The sequence below is a fragment of the Anolis sagrei genome, chromosome X, assembly GCF_037176765.1.
Source record: "Anolis sagrei isolate rAnoSag1 chromosome X, rAnoSag1.mat, whole genome shotgun sequence".
NCBI classification, from domain to species: Eukaryota; Metazoa; Chordata; class Lepidosauria; order Squamata; family Dactyloidae; genus Anolis; species Anolis sagrei.
The window spans coordinates 4,523,052-4,548,159 of NC_090034.1; the positions used below are offsets into that span (position 1 = coordinate 4,523,052).

The 25,108-nt window shown below is 45.6% G+C and overlaps 1 protein-coding gene across 1 annotated transcript in view; it reads right to left on the reverse strand.

Moving 5' to 3' along the window:
* Window positions 1-25,108, reverse strand: part of LOC137097983 (myosin-16-like) — an 85,882-nt gene that overhangs the window by 59,870 nt on the left and 904 nt on the right. Inside the window, exons 2-11 of the mRNA XM_067473517.1 lie at window positions 18,442-18,724; window positions 16,089-16,232; window positions 11,948-12,104; window positions 8,535-8,562; window positions 8,333-8,429; window positions 5,985-6,077; window positions 4,506-4,569; window positions 3,625-3,723; window positions 1,821-1,924; window positions 1,227-1,365 (exon numbers count right to left, since the gene is read on the reverse strand). Coding sequence (XP_067329618.1) covers window positions 1,227-1,365; window positions 1,821-1,924; window positions 3,625-3,723; window positions 4,506-4,569; window positions 5,985-6,077; window positions 8,333-8,429; window positions 8,535-8,562; window positions 11,948-12,104; window positions 16,089-16,232; window positions 18,442-18,651 — 1,135 coding nt within the window. The 5' untranslated portion in view covers window positions 18,652-18,724. The remainder of the gene's footprint in view (window positions 1-1,226; window positions 1,366-1,820; window positions 1,925-3,624; window positions 3,724-4,505; window positions 4,570-5,984; window positions 6,078-8,332; window positions 8,430-8,534; window positions 8,563-11,947; window positions 12,105-16,088; window positions 16,233-18,441; window positions 18,725-25,108) is intronic.

Genomic DNA, 25,108 nt, shown 5'->3' on the forward strand with positions numbered 1-25,108 from the left:
TCGGCTCTTCCCATTCACAAAATTCACAAAAATTGCAAATCTTGTGTTCCTTAATCTGTTTTCAGTGGGACAGAATACACCAGGCATTTTCAGAGAAAGAAGTACCGTATATACTCGAGTATAAGCCAAACCAAATATAAGCTGAGGTACCTAATTTTACCACAAAAACCTGGGAAAACGTTTTTATTGATATAATGTAGTGAATTTTTATCTATGTTTAAATGTTTTAGCTATTTTTATATTGTTAGAGGCATCGAATTGTGCCGTTCTGTAAACCGCCATGAGTCGCCCCCGGACTGAGAATGGCGGTATAGCCTATATGTAGAACTGTAAGTTGCAGAATTTGAACTGTTGTATCATGCCTGATTTTGCCTTTTTACCCTGTAAATGTATAGTTGGATTGATTGGTTATTTATAGCTGTCAATCAATGTTGCTTGCACCAGTTGAATTGCTCCTCCTGCTCAATTGTTTGACCCCACCTCTTCCTAGAGAGCAGGACAGTGTTTCCTTTTCCATTCCACCATCAAACTTTCTATCAGATGGACGTGAGAGAGAGACTTGGCTCTGAAGCCCTTGATTAAGTTACCTCTCAGCACCAATTCTGAGGTTCTTACCCTTGAGACTTATGCTTCATGTTCAGATCAACCTGGACGACGTTGAGAAGTCTCAAGCGCCTTCAAACCAGTTCTTTGGCACCAGAGGAAGGCTTTGTGCCTTCAAAATATAGGCCATTGGAATTGGGGTTGTGATTATTCCGATATTCACAGCCATTGAGAAAGATGTTTTGTTCATGTCGCAGTACAATAATGGAAATGTAATAATAGTAATGATATGATAAAATAATAATAATAACAATAATAAATAGAGTAAAATAATAAATGTAATAATAATAGTAATAATAGATTTTTTATGTCGCAGTACAATAACAGAAATATAATAATAACAGTAATAATATCATAAAATACTAAATGTAATAATAACAATAAATAGAGTAAAATAATAAGAAAACCATCACACAAGAAATAAGGGCAGAAAAATAACAATATTGGATTCTTGACGTATTATTCCCCATCAATGAAAAGTCAGAATCCAAGCACAATCTGAGTGCAACGAGTGCATTGATGGGTCAAACAAGCCAAGACCCAAAGTTGTTTGCCATGATTCAACTTTCTCCACTTCATGGTATAAAGTCCCAGGTCTCCACCCTCTCCGTCTTGGTCGTTACCTTCGGTGGTGTCGACTTCTGCCTGTTCCTCTCTTGGCTTCTGCTTGAATTTCATATTGCCGAAATGCATGATGCCACCAGTGAGCTTGTAGACGCTGACCTTCTCTTCTTGAGTGAAGCCCAGGACGTCAAAGGCAACCTGGAAGGAGATGGATGGAAGGGAATCATTTTTGGTCTGACCTTCCCAAACAGACCCAGGTCTCCATATCTGCGGTGTCACCAGAACCCTCATGGAATGATGGTTGCCCAACAGTACACAGCATAATCAGAACATGGAGAAGTTACTTTTTCTGGAGTACTGCTTTCAGAGTACTGCTTCCCAAGAAGAACTCTCAAACTGAATTCAGCCTTTGGGTGGAGGTCCCTAGCACGGTCAAAACAGTGAATATATGTCTATACCAGTGGTTCTCAACCTGGGGTCCCCAGGTGTTTTTGGCCTTCAACTCCCAGAAATCCTAACAGCTGGTCAACTGGCTGGGATTTCTGGGAGTTGTAGGCCAAAACACCTGGGGACCCACAGGTTGAGAACCACTGGTCTATACCAAACACACTGGATACGCAGACACACACACTCTTCTGTCCTTGCAGACTTACATCGGTGAGGAGCAATTCTTCTCCGTCATCCATGTTGTCAACCACAACCACCCCTTGGCTTGTCCAGTGGTATTCCTTTGGATCCGGCACACAAAGCAAGTTCTCTGTTGGAGTAACAAATGTGTAAGTTGTTGAAGTGTTTACAGGAGCAAATGGGTTCCCACTTGAGCCACAGATGAAGGGGGTGGAAGACGGACCTCACTACTAGAATGGGTTACACCTATAGGCTAAAATTAAATACACTAATACCTCGAGTTAAGAGTTTAATTCGTTTCGTGACTGAGCTCTTAATTCAAATCGCTCTTAAACAAAATTTCCCACAGAAATTAAATTAATCCATTTTGGGGGCCCAAGCTCCCCCCCTTTTTGTTACACCTATAGGCTAAAATTAAATACACTAATACCTCGAGTTAAAAGTTTAATTCGTTTCGTGACTGAGCTCTTAACTCAAATCACTCTTATACAAAATTTCCCACAGAAATTAAATTAATCCATTTTGGGGGCCCAGACTCCCCCCCCCCTTTTGTTACACCTATAGGCTAAAATTAAATACACTAATACCTCGAGTTAAGAGTTTAATTCGTTTTGTGACCGAGCTCGTAACTCAAATTGCTCTTAAACAAAATTTCCCACTGAAATTAAATTAATCCATTTTGGGGCCCCAAACTCCCACCCCTTTTGTTACACCTATAGGCTAAAATTAAATACACTAATACCTCGAGTTAAGAGTTTAATTCGTTTCGTGACCGAGCTCTTAACTCAAATCACTCTTATACAAATTTTCCCACAGAAATTAAATTAATCCATTTTGGGGCCCCAAACTCCCCCCCTTTTTTTGTTATGAGTTTTTGAATAAGAAAATGTACTTTATATATAAGAAATAATGTATAAGTAAACATTCACAGGGGACAATACAGAAAGAAAGATCAACTTTAAAATGGAAGAGGCACAAAGTTGTGGCAAGGAAGCATCCTTTTCTTCCTCATCCTGTCCTCATTCCAGCCTCCCTCCCTCTCTTGCTCCCTCTCTCTCTCTTTCCCTTCAAAAAGCTAAACATACCGGGAATAAAACCCGCACAAAACCAACTAACCCAAAGTTCCTCAAAGTGGAGAAGAGCGAAGCGGACAGCAATCTCCCAAAGTGGACAAAAGCAAGAGGCACGGAGGCTGCTCCCTTGAAGCCGTAACGCTCCATAATATTTTGGCTCTCACGCTTCCTCTGGCGCTAGTTCTTAACTCAAAGCGCCGTTCTTATGTCAAAGCTAAATTGGGGGTGAGCGATGCCTCTTAACTCTATCAAACATGGCACTTAAATCCATCAAACAGAGACTGTTTGCCTTCTGTGAGCTGCCTTCCTGCTCATATGTTTCTTGTTCCCCAAGTGCCCTAAGCATACATTATGCTGGCTGGGCCTTTCCCCTCTCAGCCACTTAAGCCCTAGAAAGTGAGAGCTAACATCTGTCCGGGATGCTTTAATTGGGCTTGAATCCTCACTCATGGTATGTGCACACCAAGCATGGACAAACTTGAACCCTCTGGGTGTTTTGGACTTCAACTCCCACCATTCCTAACAGCCTCAGGCCCCTTCCTTTTCCCACTCAGCCGCTTAAGCCCTAGAAAATGAGAGCTCACATCTGTCCGGGATGCTTTAATTGGCCTTGAACCTTCCTCACTCATAATACGTCTACACCAAGCATGGGCCAACTTGGGCCCTTCATGTATTTTGGACTTCAACTCTCACCATTCCTAACAATCTCAGGCCCTTTCCTTTCCCCCCTCAGCCGCTTAAGATAAACAGATCGTACCGACAAGTTCGGGCTTCTTGTTGGAGAGGAGCTGGTAGAAGATGTGATAGCCTCTTTCGGCCGGTTGCTGGGAAATGACCCGAGACTTCTCTAAGAGATCTGCAACGCAAAAGATTTCCATAAAACACAAGACAACGCCCCAAAGTCGGGGAGAGCATTTGGGCTTTGCAATGCTTTCCTCTGAACACAATTTCAAATCCCATGAGTGTCAGGATTATTGAAGGTATGCATGTATGTTTTTGCAATGTGTTTCTATATGATTAAGAATGGTGTTCATATGTATTCAAGATGGATTCTGTTATGTTCAATTATGTATTGGAATTGTTGTTGTAAGAGACAGAGAGGAAGAGAGGAGAGACCTTGACAGAAGTTAGATAACGAGTTTCTCTGGCCGGGAAGAAATAGGGAGTATCCGGCTTACAGCCAGAGAGCGAGATAAGCAGATGTTCTGAAACTGTACTGATGCTGTGCTTTCTAGTTCCTGATTTTCCCCGCTTAAAAGTAGACGTGTATTGAGATGTACTTAGTAAACTTTATGTTATTTTTTAAACTGGAAGACTGCAGTGTCCTGATTTGTGTCTGTGTGATCTAGTAACCTCATCCGCTGCGCATAGCCCCCCAATTTTCACTCTGACATGGAAAGAGTCCGAGGGCCCTTCCACACAGCTGTACAAAATCCTACACTGTAGACTCATATAATCCAGTTCAAAGCAGATCATGTGGATTATTCAGAGTATATGGTCCTTAGTGCCTCCCCAAACTACAAGTTCTAAGATGCCACAGGATGGATGTATAGCAATTAAAGCGATATCAACCAGCTATAATTGCGCAGTGTGGTCGCATCCGGTCGATGGGGAAGTTGACTCAACTGGGATACTTACAGCTCTCAATGTCAGCTCCAGCCAGTTTTCCTGTGCTGCCGAAATGAATTCTGATGAATTTACCCTGGAAGCAAAAGGAAGAGAAATAATCCCCTTGGATCAAGACCGCAAGATGTTCACACCAGTCTCATGGTTGCAATATTTTGAAAGCAGACAAAATAAGAACTGAATGATCCCTTTGGATGAGATGGGCATGTCAGTGGGAAATTCACACAGATATTATACTACTTTACTGAAGACGTAGATCCCTTAGAAATCTAACTGTGCTAAGACTAAAAAGGAGACATGCACAAGAAGTGGAAAAAGGGAGAAATCACCAAAGAAGAATAGTTTGAAGCCATTGTTCCACATCCTAGTCTCCAGAGCAGTGGTTCTCAACCTGGGGTCACCAGATGTTTTTGGCCTTCAACTCCCAGAAATCCTAACAGCTGGTAAACTGGCTGGGATTTCTGGGAGTTGTAGGCCAAAAACATCTGGGGACTCCAGGTTGAGAACCACTGCTCGAGAGCAACAGAAAACAAGCTTGCTCCCTCCTCCCTATGACTTCCCCTCACATATTTATACATGGCTATCATCATGTCTCCTCTCAGCCTTCTCTTCTTCGGGCTAAACATGTGCAGCTGTTTAAGCTGCTCCTCATAAGGCTTGTTCTCCAGACCCTTGATCCTTTGAGTCGCCTTCCTCTGGACACATTCCAGCTTAGAGTCAATATCTCCCTTCAATTGTGGGGCCCAGAATTGGACACAGTATTCCAGGTGTGGTTGAACCAAGGCAGAATAAAGCATGGGGAGCATTACTTCCCTGGAATATTTACTGAATATCAAGCAAAACGTGGGTGCTAGAAACAATATCATACGAAAGCTGACTGACACAACCTGGGGATCACAACCAGGCACAATTAAGACATGTGCCCTTGTGCTTTGCTACTCTGCTGCTGAGTATGCATGCCCAGCGTGGAACACATCTCACCACGCTAAAACAGTGGATGTGACTCTTAATGAGACAAGCCGCATTATCACAGGATGCCTACGTCCCTCGCTATTGGAGAAATTATACTGTTTAGCTGGTATTGCAACCACCTGACATCCTCCAGGAAGTAGCAACCAGTAATGAAAGGACCAAAGCGGTGACATCTCCGTCCCATCCTCTTTTCGGATATCAGCCAGCATGCCAATGCCTTAAATGAAGAAACAGCTTCCTAAGACCTACAGAGATATTCACACCTCAGCTAGCGAGAGTCCAAAAGTGGCAGGCTAAAACCCAGAAACTCATTCTATGACTGATACCGGATGAGAGACTCCCTCTTGGGCACACAGAAGACTGGGCGACGTGGAAGGTGCTGAACAGACTGCGCTCTGGCACCACAAGATGCAGAACCAACCATAAGAAATGGGGCCACCAAGTGGAGTCCACGACATGCGAGTGTGGAGAAGAGCAAACCACAGATCCCCGACTACAATTTCAGCACCGGGTACTTACAAAACGAGAGGAATTGTTGTTCCTGGTTGTTTTGGCATTCCCAAATGCTTCCAGCACAGGGTTGGCCTGGATGATTTGATCCTCCAGGGAGCCCTAATCAACAAACAACAACAAAACAACAACAATATTTATTACGGTCCATAGACCCATTAGTAAACAAACAGTCATTTATAAATTCTCTCATCCCAACAACAAGAGTCTTATCTGGGTTGCTGTGAGTTTTCCGGGCTGGATGGCCATGTTCCAGTAGCATTCTCTCCTGACGTTTCACCTGAATCTGTGGCTTATGGCATCCTAAGAGGTTCTGTTGCTAGTGAGGCCAAGTGGGGTGTGTATATACCTGTGGAATGATATCCAAGGTGGGAGATAGCAAGTGTGAAGGTTGCAATCAGCAAGCTTGAATTAGCATTGAGTAGCCTTGCAGCTGCAAAGCCAATCAGTGAGGGTATGTGTGTCTCTCTCTCTCTCTCTCTGTGTGACTATCTCCCCTTGTGGAATGATGTCCAGAGTGAGAGAAAGAACCCTTGTCTATTTGAAGCAAGTGTGAATGTTGCAATTAGCAAGCTTGAATAGCATTGAGTAGCCTTGTAGCTGCAAAGTCAATCAGTGATGGTATGTATGTATCTCTCTCTGTATGTGTGTGACTATCTCCCCTTGTGGAATGATGTCCAGAGTGAGAGAAAGAACTCTTGTCTATTTGAAGCAAGTGTGAATGTTGCAATTAGCAAGCTTGAATAGCATTGAGTAGCCTTGCAGTTGCAAAGTCAATCAGTGATGGTATGTATGTATCTCTCTCTGTATGTGTGTGACTATCTCCCCTTGTGGAATGATGTCCAGAGTGAGAGAAAGAATTCTTGTCTGTTTGAAGCAAGTGTGAAGGTTGCAATTAGCAAGCTTGAATAGTATTGAGTAACCTTGCAGCTGCAAAGCCAATCAGTGAGGGTATGTGTGTATCTGTGTGTATCTGTGTGTGTATGTGACTATCTCCCCTTGTGGAATGATGTCCAGAGTGAGAGAAAGAACTCTTGTGTGTTTGAAACAAGTGTGAAAGTTGCAATTAGCAAGCTTGAATAGCACTGAGTAGCCTTGCAGCTTCAATCAGACAATGGTTCTTTCTCCCACCCTGGACATCATTCCACAGAGGGTGCCTCCAGGCAACAGAGGCCAGGCTACCTCTTTGTAGATACCCTCACTGATTGACTTTGCAGCTTCACGGCTACTAAATGCTATTCAAATTTGCTAACTGCAACATCCACACTTGCTTCAAACAGACAAGGGTACTTTCTCCCACTCTGCACATTATTCCACAGGTATATATGCTCTCCACTTGCTACCTCTATGCAGAGACCCTCACTGATTGACATTGCAGCTTCATGGCCACTTAATGCTACTCAAGCTTGCAAATTGCAACATTCACACTTGCTTCAATCAGACAACGGTTCTTTCTCCCACCCTGGACATCATTCCACAGAGGATGCCTCCAGGCAACAGAAGCCAGGCTACCTCTGTGTAGATATCCTCACTGATTGACTTTGCAGCTTCACGGCTACTAAATGCTATTCAAATTTGCTAACTGCAACATCCACACTTGCTTCAATCAGACAACGGTTCTTTCTCCCACCCTGGACATCATTCCACAGAGGATGCCTCCAGGCAACAGAAGCCAGGCTACCTCTGTGTAGATATCCTCACTGATTGACTTTGCAGCTTCACGACTACTCAGTGCTATTCAAGCTTGCTAATTGCAACACTCACACTCGTTTCAAACAGACAAGGGTTCTTTCTCCCACTCTGGACTTTATTCCACAGGTATATAGGCACTCCACTTGCTACCTCTATGCAGAAACCCTCACTGATTGACATTGAAGCTTCATGGCCACTCAATGCTACTCAAGATTGCAAATTGCAACATTCACACTCACTTCAATCAGACAAGGGTTCTTTCTTCACAGGTATATATGCTCTCCACTTGCTACCTCTATGTAGATACCCTCACTGATTGACTTTGCAGCTTCATGGCTACTCAGTGCTATTCAAGCTTGCTAATTGCAGCACTCACACGTGCTTCAAACAGAAAAGGGTTCTTCCTCCCAGAGATATATGTCCACAGATCTATATACACACGCCCCACTTGCCTCACCTTCAACAGACCTCTGAAGATGCCAGCTACAGATGCAGGTGAAACGTCAGGAGAGAATGCTGCTGGAGCATGGCCAGACATCCCAGAAAACTCACCTCAACCCAGTGATTCTGGCCATGAAAGCCTTTGACGACACATGAGTCTGATCTCTTCTGGGGATCCCAGTTTGAGTTGATTCCCATTCCACCCAGTCCACGATCCGCCTTACCTTCCCATCGGTAGAGGCTTTGCCCGTGCTGCCGATGTTCGCAAAGTACTGGATGACCTTTTTGGTGTTTTCAGTCTTGCCGGCTCCGGATTCTCCGCTAGACAAGAGGAAGGGGAGACGGAGAGAGGCATCACAACCCTAACATTGGCCGAAACGTCTCACAGGAGGGGCAATGAGTAAGAGAACCAACGAAAGCACTTACGTAATCAGCATAGACTGGTTTTCACGCTCTGTGATGGGAAGAAGAAGAGAAAAGGTAGGAGGTCAATACAAGATCTCTCAACTTGGCCTGCATCAAGAGGAGCCTAGTGTCTAGATCTAAGGAAGTAATGCTCCCCATGCTCTATTCTGCTTTGGTTAGACTACATCTGGAATATTGTGTCCAATTCTGGGCACCACAATTCAAGAGATATCTTGACAAGCTGGAATGTGTCCAGAGGAGAGCGACTCAAATGATCAAGGGTCTGGAGAACAAGCCCTATGAGGAGCGCCTTAAGGAGCTGGGCATGTTTAGCCTGAAGAAGAGAAGGCTGAGAGGAGACATGATGAGGGCCATGGATAAATATATGTGAGAGGAAGCCACAGGGAGGAGGAGGGAGCAAGTTTGTTTTCTGCTTCCCTGGAGACTAGGACGCGGAGCAATGGCTTCAAACTACAAGAGAGGAGATTCCATCTGAACATTAGGAAGAACTTCCTGACTGTGAGAGCCGTTCAGCAGTGGAACTCTCTGCCCCAGAGTGTGGTGGAGGCTCCTTCTTTGGAAGCTTTTAAGCAGGGGCTGGATGGCCATTTGTCAGGGGTGATTTGAAGGCAATATTCCTGCTTCTTGGCAGAATGGGGTAGGACTGTATGGCCCATGAGGTCTCTTCCAACTCTTTGATTCTATGATTCTATGACTCCCTCTGCTTCCATCTTGTAATTTAACTCCATATTTAATCTATGTATCATGTCAGGGGCAACCAGACCATTGTATTACATTTCTAACAGAACAAAACAAACAAACAGATTTAAAAAACACAAAGTTTGCAAACTTGGTAGTTGACTAAATGTCCTTTGACCAGTATCTGGCCACTTGGAGTGTCTCTGGTGTTGCCGCAAGAAGGTTCTCCATTGTGCATGTGGCAGGGCTCAGGTTGCATTGCAGCAGGTGGTCAGTGGTTGGCTCTTCTCCACACTCACATGTCTTAAATTTGGCTCTGCATCTCGTGGTGCCAGAGCGCAGTCTGTTCAGCGCCTTCCAAGTCGCCCAGTCTCTTCTGTGTGCGCAGGAGAGAGTCTCTCATTGATTGAGGTGCTGGTTTGAGCCTGCCACTTTTGGACTCTCGCTTGCTGAGGTGTTCCAGCGAGTGTCTCTGTAGATCTAAGAAAACTATTTCTTGATTTAAGTCGTTGACGTGCTGGCTGATACCCAAACAAGGGTATGAACTGGAGATGTCTCTGCCTTGGTCCTTTCACTATTGGCTACTCCTTCCCGGCGGATGTCAGGTGGTGCAATACCGGCTAAGAAGTGTAATTTCTCCAGTGGTGTAGGGCGCAGGCACCCCATAATAATGCGGCATGTCTCATTAAGTTTTAGTGTGGTGAGATGTGTTCCACACTGGGCATGCGTACTCAGCAGCAGAGTAGCATTGCGCAAGGGCAGATGTCTTCACTGTGTCTGGTTGTGATCCCCAGGTTATGCCAGTCAGCTTTCGTATGATATTGTTCCTAGCGCCCACTTTTTGCTTGATATTCAGTAAATGTTCCAGGGAAGTCATGCTCCCCACGCTCTATTCTGCCTTGGTTCGACCACACCTGGAATACTGTGCTTCTTGTAGGTCAGAGCACGGTCCAGAGTGACTCCCAGGTATTTGGGTGCGCTGCAATGCTCCAGTGGGATTCCTTCCCAGGTGATCCTCAGAGCTCAGGATGCTTGTCTGTTCTTAAGGTGAAAAGCACATGTTTAGCCTGAAGAAGAGAAGGCTGAGAGGAGATATGATAGCCATGTATAAATATGTGAGAGGAAGCCACAGGGAGGAGGGAGCAAGCTTGTTTTTGGCTGCCCTGGAGACTAGGATGTGGAGCAATGGCTTCAAACTACAAGAGAGGAGATTCCATCTGAACATGAGGAAGAACTTCCTGACTGTGAGAGCTGTTCAGCAGTGGAACTCTCTGCCCCGGAGTGTGGTGGAGGCTCCTTCTTTGGAAGCTTTTAAACAGAGGCTGGATGGCCATCTGTCAGGGGTGATTTGAATGCAATATTCCTGCTTCTTGGCAGAATGGGGTTGGACTGGATGGCCCAGGAGGTCTCTTCCAACTCTTTGATTCTATGATTCTATGACATGTCTGTGTTTTAGATGGATTATGGATCAGGTGGTTTTCCCTGTAATAGGCAGTTAGAGCACCTAAAGCTTTGGAGAGCTTCTGTTCTACCATCTCAAAGCTCCCTGCTTGAGCAGTAATGGCAAGATCGTCAGCATAGATGAAGCTCTCTGTCCCTTCTGGCAGTGGCTGGTCATTTGTGTAGATGTTGAACATGGATGGATCAAGCACGCTCCCCTGAGGCAGGCCGTTCTTCTGTTTCCGCCATCTGCTTCTCTGGCCCTGGAACTCAACAAAAAAGCTCCTGTTTGGTAGCAGGTTTCCTTGAGTGGTGATGGCACGATCATCAGCATAGATGAAACTCTCTGTCCCTTCTGGCAGTGGCTGGTCATTTGTGTAGATGTTGAACATGGATGGAGCAAGCACGCTCCCCTGAGGCAGGCCGTTCTTCTGTTTCCGCCATCTGCTTCTCTGGCCCTGGAACTCAACAAAAAAGCTCCTGTTTGGTAGCAGGTTTCCTTGAGTGGTGATGGCACGATCATCTGCATAGATGAAACTCTCTGTCCCTTCTGGCAGTGGCTGGTCATTTGTGTAGATGTTGAACATGGATGGAGCAAGCACGCTCCCCCGAGGCAGGCCGTTCTTCTGTTTCTGCCATCTGCTTCTCTGGCCCTGGAACTCCACAAAGAAGCTCCTGTTTGGTAGCAGGTTTCCTTGAGTGGTGATGGCACGATCATCTGCATAGATGAAGCTCTCTGTCCCTTCTGGCAGTGGCTGGTCATTTGTGTAGATGTTGAACATGGATGGAGCAAGCACGCTCCCCTGAGGCAGGCCGTTCTTCTGTTTCCGCCATCTGCTTCTCTGGCCCTGGAACTCAACAAAAAAGCTCCTGTTTGGTAGCAGGTTTCCTTGAGTGGTGATGGCACGATCATCTGCATAGATGAAGCTCTCTGTCCCTTCTGGCAGTGGCTGGTCATTTGTGTAGATGTTGAACATGGATGGAGCAAGCACGCTCCCCTGAGGCAGGCCGTTCTTCTGTTTCCGCCATCTGCTTCTCTGGCCCTGGAACTCAACAAAAAAGCTCCTGTTTTGTAGCAGGTTTCCTATGAGGCGGGTGAGGTGGTCGTCCTTTGTGATATTAGACATTATTTTTTTAATTAAGGGTCTTAATTTATTTTAGTTAAATAAGTAAATAAAGTGCACCTGAGAGTGAAAAATAAAAAGAGTATGATACCCCAGACATACACAAACAAACATGGATGCAAATAGATATGCATTTCCCAATGACAATAGAGGAGGCGTAGGTCTACTCACCCATGAGCATGTCATGGTAGGCGTTGTCAGAGATGGAGAACAGGTGAGGGGGCACCTCTGTGCGTTTCCTGCCCTTGTACATGTTGGCCACGCGGGCACCGTAGATGGGAAGCCACTTGTAAGGGTTGATAGTGACACAGAACAAGCCGGAGTAAGTCTGCAAGGAACACAGAAAGCCATTGATGGTGGGTCAGAAGCCATTGCCATGGCAGGATTGTAGCAGGGTTGTTGTAGGTTCTTTTGGGCTATATGGCCATGGTCTAGAGCAGTGTTTCTCAACCTGGGGGTCGGGACCCCTGAGGGGGTCGTGAGGGGGTGTCAAAGGGGTCGCCAAAGACCATCAGAAAACATAGTATTTTCTGTTGGTCATGGGGATTCTGTGTGGGAAATTTGACCCAATCCTATTGCTGGTCGAGTTCAGAATGCTCTTTGATTGTAGGTGAACTATACATCCCAACAACTACAACTCCCAAATGTCAAGGTCTATTTTTCCCCAGACTACACCAGTGTTCACATTTGGGCATATTGAGTATTCGTGCCAAGTTTGGTCCAGATCCATCGTTGCATGAATTCACAGCACTCCTCTGGATATAGGTGAACTACAACTCCCAAACTCAAGGTCAATGCCCACCAGACCCTTCCAGTGTTTTCTGATGGTCATGGGAGTTCTGTCTGCCAAGTTTGGTCCAATTCCATCGCAGGTGGAGTTCAGAATGCTCTTTGATTATAAGTGAACTATAAATCCCAGCAACTACAACTCCCAAATTACAATATCAATCCTCCCCCCAACCTCACTAGCATTCACATTTGGGCATTTTGGGTATTTGTGCTCAATTAAATCCAGTGAATGAAAATACATCCTGCATATCAGATATTTACATTATGATTTATAACTAGTAAAATGACAGGTATCAAGTAGCAACGAAAACCATATTATGGTTGGGGGTCACCACAACATATGGAACTGCATTAAGGTATTCGCAAGTTTGAGAACCACTGGTCTAGAGGCATTCTCTCCTGATGTTTTGCCTCCATCTAATGCAGGCGAAACGTCAGGAGAGAATGCTTCTAGACCATGGCCATATAGCCCAAAAACACCTACAACAACCCAGTGATTCTGACCATGAAAGCCTTCGACAATACAAGGATTATAGCAGTTTTTAAAAAGTAATTTTTATTCATTTTACCAAAAAAAATAGCATAAAACCACAATGCAACACAATACACATACTGAATAGACTCAGTGCCAGAAAGAAAGAAAAGGGAAGATAGAAATAGAAAAAAAGTGGGGGGAAATACAAAAATACACTAAAAAAGGTTGACTTTCATTCTTCCTCCTTTCACCCCACTAATAAAGAAAAGGTTTCTTACATAGTCCAATAAAAAATATAGTTTTTCCTCAGTCTTTGGCAAAAATCCTCTTATTTACCATCCTTGTTAATATAGTCCTCAAAAACCTTCAAATCCATCATTTTTATTCCTTTTCTGTTGCTTGATTTTAGTAGAAATGTCAGTTTATCCATGTCCTTAATTTCCATTGTTTTGTCCAGCCACGGGTCAGGAGGAGTTCTCGCCTAGCCAGCAGATGAGAAGCCAGCTCGGGGAAAGGTCATCGCAATGCTTTCATGTTGGTGAGAGCATAATGTTTTCAATTTTTTTTTTGTCGTGTCAGGAGCAACCGCTCCTGTTGTGAGAGAATTGGCCGTCTGCAAGGACGTTGCCCAGGGGACGCCTGGATGATTTTTGATGTTTTTATCATCCTTGTGGGAGGCTTCTCTCATGTCCCCTCATGAGGAGCTGGAGCTAATAGAGGGAGCTCATCCGCCTCTCCCCGGATTCAAACCTGCCACCTGTCGGTCTTCAGTCCTGCCGGCACAGTGCTTTAACCCACTGCGCCACCGGGGGCTCCCAAAAAAAATGTTTTCATGTCAGAAAGGCATTTAGGCTGCTTGCAAACGAAGAGAAAGTGTCAGTTCAACGTAGCTTGTTAGCCTGAAAACTTCATGGAATAACCTTAGCTGGAAAGCAGCACGTTTGGGATTTCTTGCATTGTGGTTCTTGGGGTAATTGTTTCACTGCTTGTACCATGGACTCTGTTTTGAACTTTGCCTATAGGATTGTGCCTCTTGAAGATCTTTGGAATTATATTCTGCATTTAACCTAAATCTTTGGAACTTTGCAATGCTTATTCTTTATTTTGACTTGGACTTTTTCCTCAATAAACTATAAAACCAAAGCTCTTGTGTGGTGTCGTTTGGAAGCAAGGCAAAGCTTACTCTGAGTTGCAACAATTAACTCAATTTTCCAAAACTTAGCAAAAGTCATTTTCGCCATAGTCACACAAAAAAAGTGAACAATTTATCAACATTTAGATCTTTAAATAACTCCGAGTCATATATTCCAAAAAGGTAATATTCAGGTGTCATTGGAAAATCTATCCATCCATCCATCTAGGATTATAGCAGTTTGACTGGACTTGATTTCATAGATTTCATTGAACCATGGGATGTCTGGGCTAGGCTTGTGCAATCTGGGTAAAGTGCGAAATATTGCAATTTACACTATTTACAGGAGCAGAATAAAATACATCCATTCTCTTAGCTGTACATTGTTGGAAACTGGAACCACATGACAATCTGATTTCTGTGGAATGTAAACACATTACCGGAACACTCCAAAGTTATGCTCTAGGAATCAAGCACATGAAGCGTGCTACCTCAGTCAGCTCCAAAGCCCAGAGCGGCTCTTATCTTTTATTGCAATTTACACTATTTACAGGAGCAGAAAAAATTACGTCCATTCTCTTAGCTGTACATCATTGGAAGCTGGAACCACATGACAATCTGATTTCTGTGGAATGTAAACACGTTACCAGAACACTCCAAAGTTACGCTCTGGGAATCAAGCACAGCTCTATGCATTTCACTCTTACATTGCATTGCTACACCACACAGTTTAAACTACAAACAATATTTCACTACATTTAAAATCCATCTAAAACACAGACGTGCTTTTCACCTTAAGAACAGACAAGCATCCCGAGCTCTGAAGATCACCTGGGAAGGAATCCTACTGGAGCATTGCAGCGCACCCAAATACCTGGGAGTCACTCTGGACCATGCTCTGACCTACAAGAAGCACTGCCTGAACATCAAGCAAAAAGTGGGTGCTAGAAACAATATCATAGGAAAGCTGACTGGCACAACCTGGGGATCACAACCAGACACAGTGAAGGCACCTGCCTTTGCGCTATGCTACTCTGCTGCTGAGTATGCATGCCCAGTGTGGAACACGTCTCACCACACTAAAACAGTGGATGTGGCTCTTCATGAGACATGCCGCATTATCACGGGGTGTCTGCGTCCTACACCACTGGAGAAACTACACTGCTTAGCCGGTATTGCACCACCTGACATCCGCCGGAAAGTAGCAGCCAATAGTGAAAGGACCAAGGCAGAGACATCTCCAGCTCATCCCTTGTTTGGGTATCAACCAGCACATCAATGACTTAAATCTAGAAATAGTTTTCTAAGATCTACAGAGACACTCGTTGGAATGCCTCAGCAAGCAAGAGTCCAAAAGTGGCAGGCTCAAACCTCAATCCATGGGTGATACCAGATAAGAGACTCCCCCCTGGGCACACAGAAGACTGGGCGACTTGGAAGGCGCTGAACAGACTGTGCTCTGGCAACACGAGATGCAGAGCCAACCTTACAAAATGGGGCCACAAAGTGGAATCCACGACATGCGAGTGTAGAGAAGAGCAAACCACTGACCACCTGCTGCAATGCACCCTGAGCCCTGCCACATGCACAATGGAGGACCTTCTTGCAGCAACACCAGAGGCACTCCAAGGGGCCAGATACTGGTCAAAGGACATTTAATCAACTACCAAGCTTGCAAATTTTGAATTTTGTCTGTTTGTTTGTTTTGTTATGTTAGAAATGTAATACAATTGACTGGTTGCCCTGACACGACAAATAAATACTACATTTAAACCCATGTTCTGACAGATTATCTGCCTTGATATTCTATGTTATATGGTTCTATAGAAGGGCCCTCAACGCTCTCCTCCCATCCGCACTGCAAAATGAGAGCATCTAAAGGCCACCTATGATCCAGAAGACACTGTTGGACTTACATAGATCCTCATCAATATGTAGCGCTGCCTGAGATTGTCTAAGACGCTGGCTTCGTTGAGGAAGGTCATGTTGGCCATGTCGTTGACCTGGTAGAACTTGGGTGGGTTCATCTGCTGGACGTCATCCTTCTTCACCGTGACCGTCTGTGAAGGAACAAACCATCAGTCAATACTTGATAACACTGGACATTGTCTATTTTCCCCCAAACTCCACCAGAGTTCACATTTGGGCATATTGAGTATTCGTGCCAAGTTTGGTCCAGATCCATCATTGCATGAATTCACAGCACTCCTCTGGATATAGGTGAACTACAACTCCTAAACTCAAGGTCAATGCCCACCAAACCCTTCCAGGGTTTTCTGTTGGTTATGGGAGTTCTGTGTGGGAAGTTTGGTCAAATTCTATTGTTGGTGGGTTTCCGAAAGCTCATTGATTGTAGGTGAACTATAAATCCCAGCAACTACAACTCCCAAATGTCAAGGTCTATTTTCCACAAACTCCACCAGTGTTTATATTTGGGCATATTGAGTATTCGTGCCGAGTTTGGTCCAGATCCATCATTGCATGAATTCACAGCACTCCTCTGGATATAGGTGAACTACAACTCCTAAACTCAAGGTCAATGCCCACCAAACCCTTCCAGTGTTTTCTGATGGTCAGGGGAGTTCTGTGTGCCAAGTCTGGTTCAATTCCATCGCAGGTGGAGTTCAGAATGCTCTTTGATTATAAGTGAACTATAAATCCCATCAACTACAACTCCCAAATTACAAAATCAACCCTCCCCCCAACCTCACTAGCATTCACATTTGGGCATTTTGGGTATTTGTGCTCAATTTAATCCAGTGAATGAAAATACATCCTGGTCTAGATCCATTATTGAGTCCACACTGCTCTCTGGATGGAGGTGAACTACAACTCCCAAACTCGATACCCACCAAACCCTTCTAGTGTTGGTTATGGGGGTTTTGTGTGGGAAGTTTGGTCAAATTCTATAGTTGGTGGGTTTCCGAAAGCTCTTTGATTGTAGGTGAACTATAAATCCCAGCAACTACAAAGCCCAAATGTCAAGGTCTATTTTCCCCCAAATCCACCAGAGTTCACATTTGGGCATATTGAGTATTCGTGCCAAGTTTGGTCTAGATCCATCATTGAGTCCACAGTGCTCTCTGGATGTAGGTGAACTACAACTCCCAAACTCAATGCCCACCAAACCCTTCTAGTGTTTTTTGTTGGTCATGGGGGTTGTGTGTGGGAAGTTTGGCCCAATTCTATTGTTGGTGGGGTTCATAATGCTCTTTGATTGTAGGTGAACTATAAATCCCAGTAACTACAACTCCCAAATGTCAAGGTCTATTTTCCCCAAACTCCACCAGAGTTCACATTTGGGCATATTGAGTATTCGTGCCAAGTTTGGTCTTGATCCATCATTGAGTCCACAGTGCTCTCTGGATGGAGGTGAACTACAACTCCCAAACTCAATGCCCACCAAACCCTTCTAGTGTTTTTTGTTGGTCATCGGGGTTGTGTGTGGGAAGTTTGGCCCAATTCTATTGTTGGTGGGGTTCATAATGCTCTTTGATTGTAGGTGAACTATAAATCCCAGCAACCACAACTCCCAAATGACAACATTAATCCCTCTCACCAACCCCACCAGTATTAAAATGTGGGCGTATTGGTTGGAATTTTTAAGACTTGTAACCCAGACGTTTTTAAGATCTTTACGCAACCACAAGTTTTTTATGCCAGACTTTACTGAAACCATTAAACATTTGTACCTGAATATTTCAAGCCTGTTCAATAAACGTTCTTGTTATTTTTATCAGCTTATACCAGCCTCAGTGTGAATACCTTTGTGGTCAAAGCATTATTCAAGTCAGCTTTCAGCAGCCTCTAAGAAAACTATAGTGACCCAGAGTGTGTTACTAAACAACCTCTCAATAATACCTCAGCCTGTTTATTATTAATATGGTGGCAGTGGAAATCTTTTAAAGAATCAAACAAAAATCAACTACAACTCCCAAATGCCAAATTTGGTCCAGTGGATGAAAATACATCCTGCATATCAGATATCTACATTATGACTTGTAACAGTAGCGAAGTTACAGTTATGAAGTAGCAACCAAAATAATGTTATGATTGGGGGTCACCAAAACATGAGGAATGGTATTAGGAGGTCTAGGCATTAGGAAGATTGAGAATCGCCCCTCTTGCAGACGGCTGATTCTCTCACACCAGAAGTGACTTGCAGTTTCTCAAGTCGCTCCTGGCATGAAAAATAAAAAAGTTCAATAGCATCAATTCTATGGTGTAGATGCGCCCACCGACATGCAATCTCCCATCCCATCCAGTCACCTGCTTGGTCACGGTCAACACAGTGCTGTGGGTATCGGTCTCCGACTGGATCTCTCCAGCGACGAACCCTTCCTTGTCGTCTTTGACCCAACATGACTTCTTGATGTCGTAAGGCTTGCTGATGGCCTCGATCCTTTCCTTCTCGCTGGGAGCCAGGAACGGCATGGGATCCACGTCGTCCCCGCATTCTCCTTTGTAGCCCCCGGGCATCTTGGCTTGGGTTCGGGCAGCCGGCAGAAGGGACACACAAAGGCGGCGAGGTCAACACAACCCACAAAGGTTCCTGGAAGGATAGAGATGTGGAGAGTTGTCCTAAGATGGTGAGAGATGCATCCCCACTGTAGAACCACACTGTTGCAACCCAGATCAGGAAATAAGACCATTAGATAACAATCCACCACACTTGACTGTAGGAAAAACAATCCTTTTTTTATTGATGAAAAATGGTTACAAAATAGAGGAAAATGCAAAGTCAAAAAGCCACAGTAAAACTCAGCAGTCAGGAATATCTCTGAACTAGATCAACATTCCAAAAGCAACACTATAAAAACCTGGAACCTGTTAGTATCTCACTAACCGTACTTGGAAACTAGAAGCCTCTGGGAATGCAGGCCATGGGAAACGGGAACTCAGCCAAGGTAATGCCTCAGTCTAAACGATGCTTGATCTGACAAGACAGCCCGGGGGGAGACACTTTAAACTAAAGAAACTGTTTCGGGACACGCCTCCAGGCTTGGAAGCCTCCTTCTGCTTTAATCTACTTGACCTTCGAGACTCTGTGATTCACTCCTGTTTTCCCAAATCTGCCTTCTTCTATCCTCATTAAAAAAAGGCAGGTGTTAATTCCCCTGGTGAGTTATCACCGCTTGACTCTGAAGCATCCTCATCAGGATGTGTAGTTTCACTTTCCCAGCCACTGCCCTCAGAATCAACAGTTTCCAAACCATCAGGGAAAAATACATGTTCAGTAGCCTGTTCAGTTGCATCAGGAAATACAATCAAAGAATCAGGTTCAGGTTCACACGGAGGCTGAACTTCAACACACACTTTAACTGCTGTGGCTCATTTTGCAAGATGTCTAACCTTCTCCGCCAAAGAGTGCTGGTACTTCACCAAACTACAAATTCATAACAAAGAGCCTCAGTCATAGTGGTGTTGCACCACTTGAATACCCAAAGCCATCCGTACAACCAACCCTTCCCACTCCTCTTTGGATGAACCACACAACAGGGTTTTGGTACCATCTCCTTCCCAAAGTTGCCAACAAAAGATGAATAAATTGTTGTTGGGTTTTTTAGGCTATGTGTCCATGTTCTAGAAGCATTCTCTCCTGACGTTTCGCCTGCATCTATGGCAGGCATCCTCAGAGATTCTGATGTCTGAGGAGTAATCTATTGTCAAAGGCTTTCATGGCCAGAATAACTGGGTTGTTGTAGATTTTCTGAGCTATATGTTGTAGGTTTTCCGAGCTATATGGCCATGTTCCAGAAGCATTCTCTCCTGACGTTTCGCCTGCATCTATGGCAGGCATCCTCAGAGGTTGTGAGGTCTGAGGAGTAATCTATTGTCAAAGGCTTTCATGGCTGGAATCACTGGGTTGTTGGAGGTTTTCCGAGCTATATGGCCATGGTCTAGAAGCATTCTCTCCTGACATTTCGCCTGCATCTACGGCAGGCATCCTCAGAGGTTTTGAGGTCTGAGGAGTCATCTATAGTCAAAGGCTTTCATGGCCAGAATCACTGTGTTGTTATAGGTTTTCTGGGCTGTATGGCCATGTTCAAGAAGCATTCTCTCCTGATGTTTCGCCTGCATCTACGGCAGGCATCCTCAGAGGTTCTGAGGTCTGAGGAGTAATCTATAGTCAAAGGCTTTCATGGCCAGAATCACTGGGTTGTTGGAGGTTTTCCGAGCTATATGGCCATGTTCCAGAAGCATCTATGGCAGGCATCCTCAGTGGTTGTGAGGTTTGTTGGAAACTAGGAAAATTGGGATGATATATCTGTGGAAGGTCCAGGGTGGGAGAAAGAACTCTTGTCTATTGGAGCTAGGTGTGGATGTTGCCATTGGCCACCTTGAGGAAAACAACCTACAAAAACTGGGTTGTTGTAGGTTTTCTCGGGCTATATGGCCATGTTCTAGAGGCATTCTCTCCTGACGTTTCGCCTGCATCTATGGCAAGCATCCTCAGAGGTAGTGAGGGTTACTCACTATCTCTGAGGATGCTTGCCATAGATGCAGGCGAAACGTCAGGAGAGAATGCCTTTGGACCATGGCCATGTAGCCTGAAAAAACCTACAACAACCCAGTGATTCCGGCCATGAAACCCTTCGACAACCTGCAAACTATCTATCTATCTATCTATCTATCTATCTATCTATCTATCCACCCATCTATCTATCTATCTATCTATCTATCTATCTATCTATCTATCTATCTATTTATCTATCTGTTTGTTTACTATATTTATATACCATCCCCCTCAGCCCACAGGCAACTTGGGGCGGTTGACAGTTGGTATCAAGACCATAAAATAAAATTAGAAACATTAAAATAGTATAAAACCATAACAAAATCAATAACAAACATATATCATTAGCTTCTCCTTGCTGAAAGCATTAGCCAATCACATTGTCTGATTGTTCCATTTTCCTATATCAGTTACATTGTACTTGCAAACGCTTGCTCAAAAAGCCAAGACTTGACTTTCCTCCGGAATGTTGATGTGATGAGAAGGCGTTCCATAGCTGAGGGGCCACCACTGAGAAGGCCCTGTCTCTGGTTCCCGCCAGTCATGCTTGTGATGAGGGCAGGATTGAGAGCAGGGACTCCTTATCTACAGACTCACTAAGAAAATCCAACCAATGCTCTGTTCAGCAAAGGACAAGAGGGACCTTCTCACCTCTGCAGAAGACTCCCGGATACCATGCAACCGTGGACAAGTCTACAGAGGAACCACCAAACACAGCAGCCTTGCCCAGACACAAATCAAGGAACACGAAATTATTTATTATTATTTATTATTTATTTCTTGCATTTATTAACCGCCGCTCTCAGCCCTAGGGCAACTCGCGGCGGTGTACAGCACATAAAAGACACTTTACAATGAGTCAAGACAACAAAACTAACATCACTAATACACAAACATCTAATTATACTAAAAAATCCGCTCCGTCTTATCGTGGAATCATAATCAATCTCGTAGTCGTAATCCATTCCAGTTGTCATTTCCAGTAACATAGCACTCAGTTAAATGCCTTCTCGAATAGCCATGTCTTCAGGCCCTTACGGAAGGCCATAAGGGAGGGCGCCTGTCTGATGTCAGCAGGGAGGGAGTTCCACAGCCGGGGGGCCGCCACCGAGAAGGCCCTCTCTCTCGTCCCCGCCAGGCGTGCCTGTGAGGCAGGCGGGATCGAGAGAAGGGCCTCCCCAGATGATCTCAAGGTCCTCGTGGGCTCATAGGCCGAGATGCGGTCCGAAAGGTACTTTGGGCCGGAACCGTTTAGGGCTTTGTAGGATAACACCAGCACCTTAAATTGGGCCCGGTAGCAAATCGGCAGCCAGTGGAGCTGGAACAACAAGGGCGTTGTATGCTCCCTGCGTCCTGCTCCTGTTAACAACATGGCTGCCGCGCGCTGGACTAGCTGAAGCTTCCGGGCCGTCTTCAAGGGCAGCCCCACGTAGAGAGCGTTGCAGTAGTCAAGGCGGGATGTGACCAGAGCGTGTACCACCATGGCCAAGTCAGACTTCCCAAGGTACGGGCGCAGCTGGTGCACGAGCCTAAGCTGTGCAAATGCTCCCCTGGTCACCGCTGAAACCTGGGGATCCAGGCTCAACGATGAGTCCAGGGTCACTCCCAGGCTGCGAACCTGCGCCTTCAAGGGGAGTGCGACCCCATCCAGCACAGGCTGTAACCCTATACCCTGCTTGGCCTTGCGACTGACCAGGAGTACCTCTGTCTTGTCTGGATTTAGTTTCAGTTTGTTCGCCCTCATCCAGACCATTACAGCGGTTCAGGACCTCGACAGCTTCCTTAGTAGCAGGTGGGAAGGAGTGACAGAGTTGGACATCATCCGCGTACAGATGACACTGACAGCGGGCGCTGCCGGTAGCCCAGCCTTTACATTGGTATGAACTGCGGCAAGGAGTTCCGCAGTTCCTGGGTCAAGCTTTGAGGCCAGCAGATGAAATGTGCCTCAGCCGCCAGCTCCAAGACCAGGAATGCCTGCAACCTCGGCTAACTTTCCCTCTCCCTTTTACTTTGTATCTTTCCCCAATAAAACACTTGAAACTTGAAACTTTTTATCCTTCCGCATGCTACTTTTGTATCCTTTCCTGGCTCAGCACTCCATGAACGTTTCCACAAACCCCTTTCTGGGCTCCGGAGGGCCGTGAGCCCGCGGGGGGCGCCTCCAGGTGCCCCCCGGACCCCGAATCTGCGTTAAATCAAATCGTGGATACGGAAACCTCCATCACGAACCCCGCTATCCACTAAAAACACATAACATGGCGGATCGCCGCCGTTCCAATTTTGCTTTGTTCTATGACTAATTCTAAGCCTATCTACCATCTCCGTTTCTCTGTTTTGGACTACTCCTCCCGGGAGAAAAATTAGTTTTGTTTTGAGAGCTTCTGTCTTGCAGAGAAACAGCTGATTGTCAGTGGCTGGGTTCTTTCCCGCTTCCCCGCGGCAGCCGGCTGCAGCAGCCCCGAGGAGGAGGCCAGATGGCTCCCAGGTCTTGGCTGGGAGATGCGGTTCTCTGAAGGACATTGCTCCACTCTCCACCATTTGCGGACTCTTTGCGGACCTTTCTGCCCTCTCTGATTGACTTGATGCCCTATCATCATGGACTTCCTCCACGAACTCAAAACCAAGCCGCTTGGGGAGAATGGCCCCCACCTGTGTGAACGTGCCCTTGTAAAAAGGGGATCATACCTCAAGAACTCTGCTGCTTGCCTTTGTCAATTGCTGTGGTTTTCTAATAAACTTTACTGGGATGGGATGGGATGGGGACCCCCTTTTTATAAAATCTATGAGTTATGAAAGTCTATGAAGAATATATATATATGGGATATGATATGAAATGAAATGAGATGTACCCTCACCCTCTTTCCTTACTTTTCCCCTCCTGAACTTTACCCTATAAAAGTATGTGACCTGGGGATTACAGTTAGGGAATCCAATTTCCTTGGAAGGAACTCCATTCATATTGACATTGCATGGATAAATACTGGCAATATCTTGTGGCTTTGTTTTCAGAGTCAGACAAACAAAGCCAGAGATTTGTCAGCCAAAAAACCCGGAAAAACAGACTGATTAAATCAATCATGGTGTTTGTGTACGCTCCCTTGTGACTAAGGACCCCTTTGTCCTCAAGGTTGAGATCCAAATGCCACCCATAGCCCACCCTTTGTGCCTATACACATCTGTTATCGGAACCCAGGAAATCCCTTGTTGCCCCGTCTGCCTCCCTGCCGTGAGAAGAACAAAAGGTGATCAATCAGCTGGCGGACGCCTCCCAGGCATTCCGCCCCTCTGCGTTGTCAAAATACATCCCGCCTCCTGGCCGCTGATTGGACAATCTCCGGAGGCGCTCCAAGGGCTCTGATTGGCCCCCTGGAGGCGACAGCGGCCGGCGATTGGAGGGAAGGCGGGACCAGCGGCCAAGCCTCCTCCCAGCTGTTCCGGAGCCGGCCAATCAGGACAGAGGAAACTGACAGAAGGCGGGCGGGGGATTCAAACTGGGTTTTCTTTGTTTCGCCTGTATAAATATGCCTGAAATTCACTGTACTGCATGCTTATGGAGGATTCATCCCTGTAACGCATCCTTTTCAGCTGAATCGCTAAATAAACGCCTCGGTCGCAGATCTCCTCTTCAGCCTCTGGTGAGATTGATTTTCAGTATTTTTGCGTCTTTTTGAATTGGCATCCGCTGGCCGCTCACCAAGGTCAGGACCCCATTAGAGGTCCCTAGGGACTCCCCTCGCTGGGAGAACCCCCAAAAAGAGCTCGATATCAACACCGCACCCCGAAACTCCGGATGATCTCACCCAGCGGCTTCATGTAGATATTAAACAGCATGGGGGACAATATAGAGCCCTGAGGAACCCCACAGGTCAAAGGCTGTGGTGTTGAACAGGAGTCCCCCAATAACACCTTCTGGGTACGGCCCTCCAGAAATGACTGGAGCCACTGCAAAGCGGTGCCCCCAAGACCCATTTCCGCAAGACGCCCCAGAAGGATACCGTGGTCGACGGTATCGAAGGCCGCTGAGAGGTCCAGGAGCACCAACAGGGACACACTCCCCCTGTCTAGCTCCCGGCGGAGATCATCCACTAAGGCGACCAAGACACGAAAGGCACTGCCGACTAAGTCAACCAGAGAAGTCAGGCATAGCAGAGCACCTGATGAACCAACCTGGACACAAAATATTATTGGAGAATACAGAAATGCTGGACCACTCTCACAACCACCATAGAATCATAGAATCAGAGTTGGAAGAGACCTCCTGGGCCATCCAGTCCAACCCCATTCTGCCAAGAAGCAGGAATATTGCATTCAAATCACCCCTGACAGATGGCCATCCAGCCTCTGTTTAAAAGCTTCCAAAGAAGGAGCCTCCACCACACTCCAGGGCAGAGAGTTCCACTGTTGAACAGCTCTCACAGT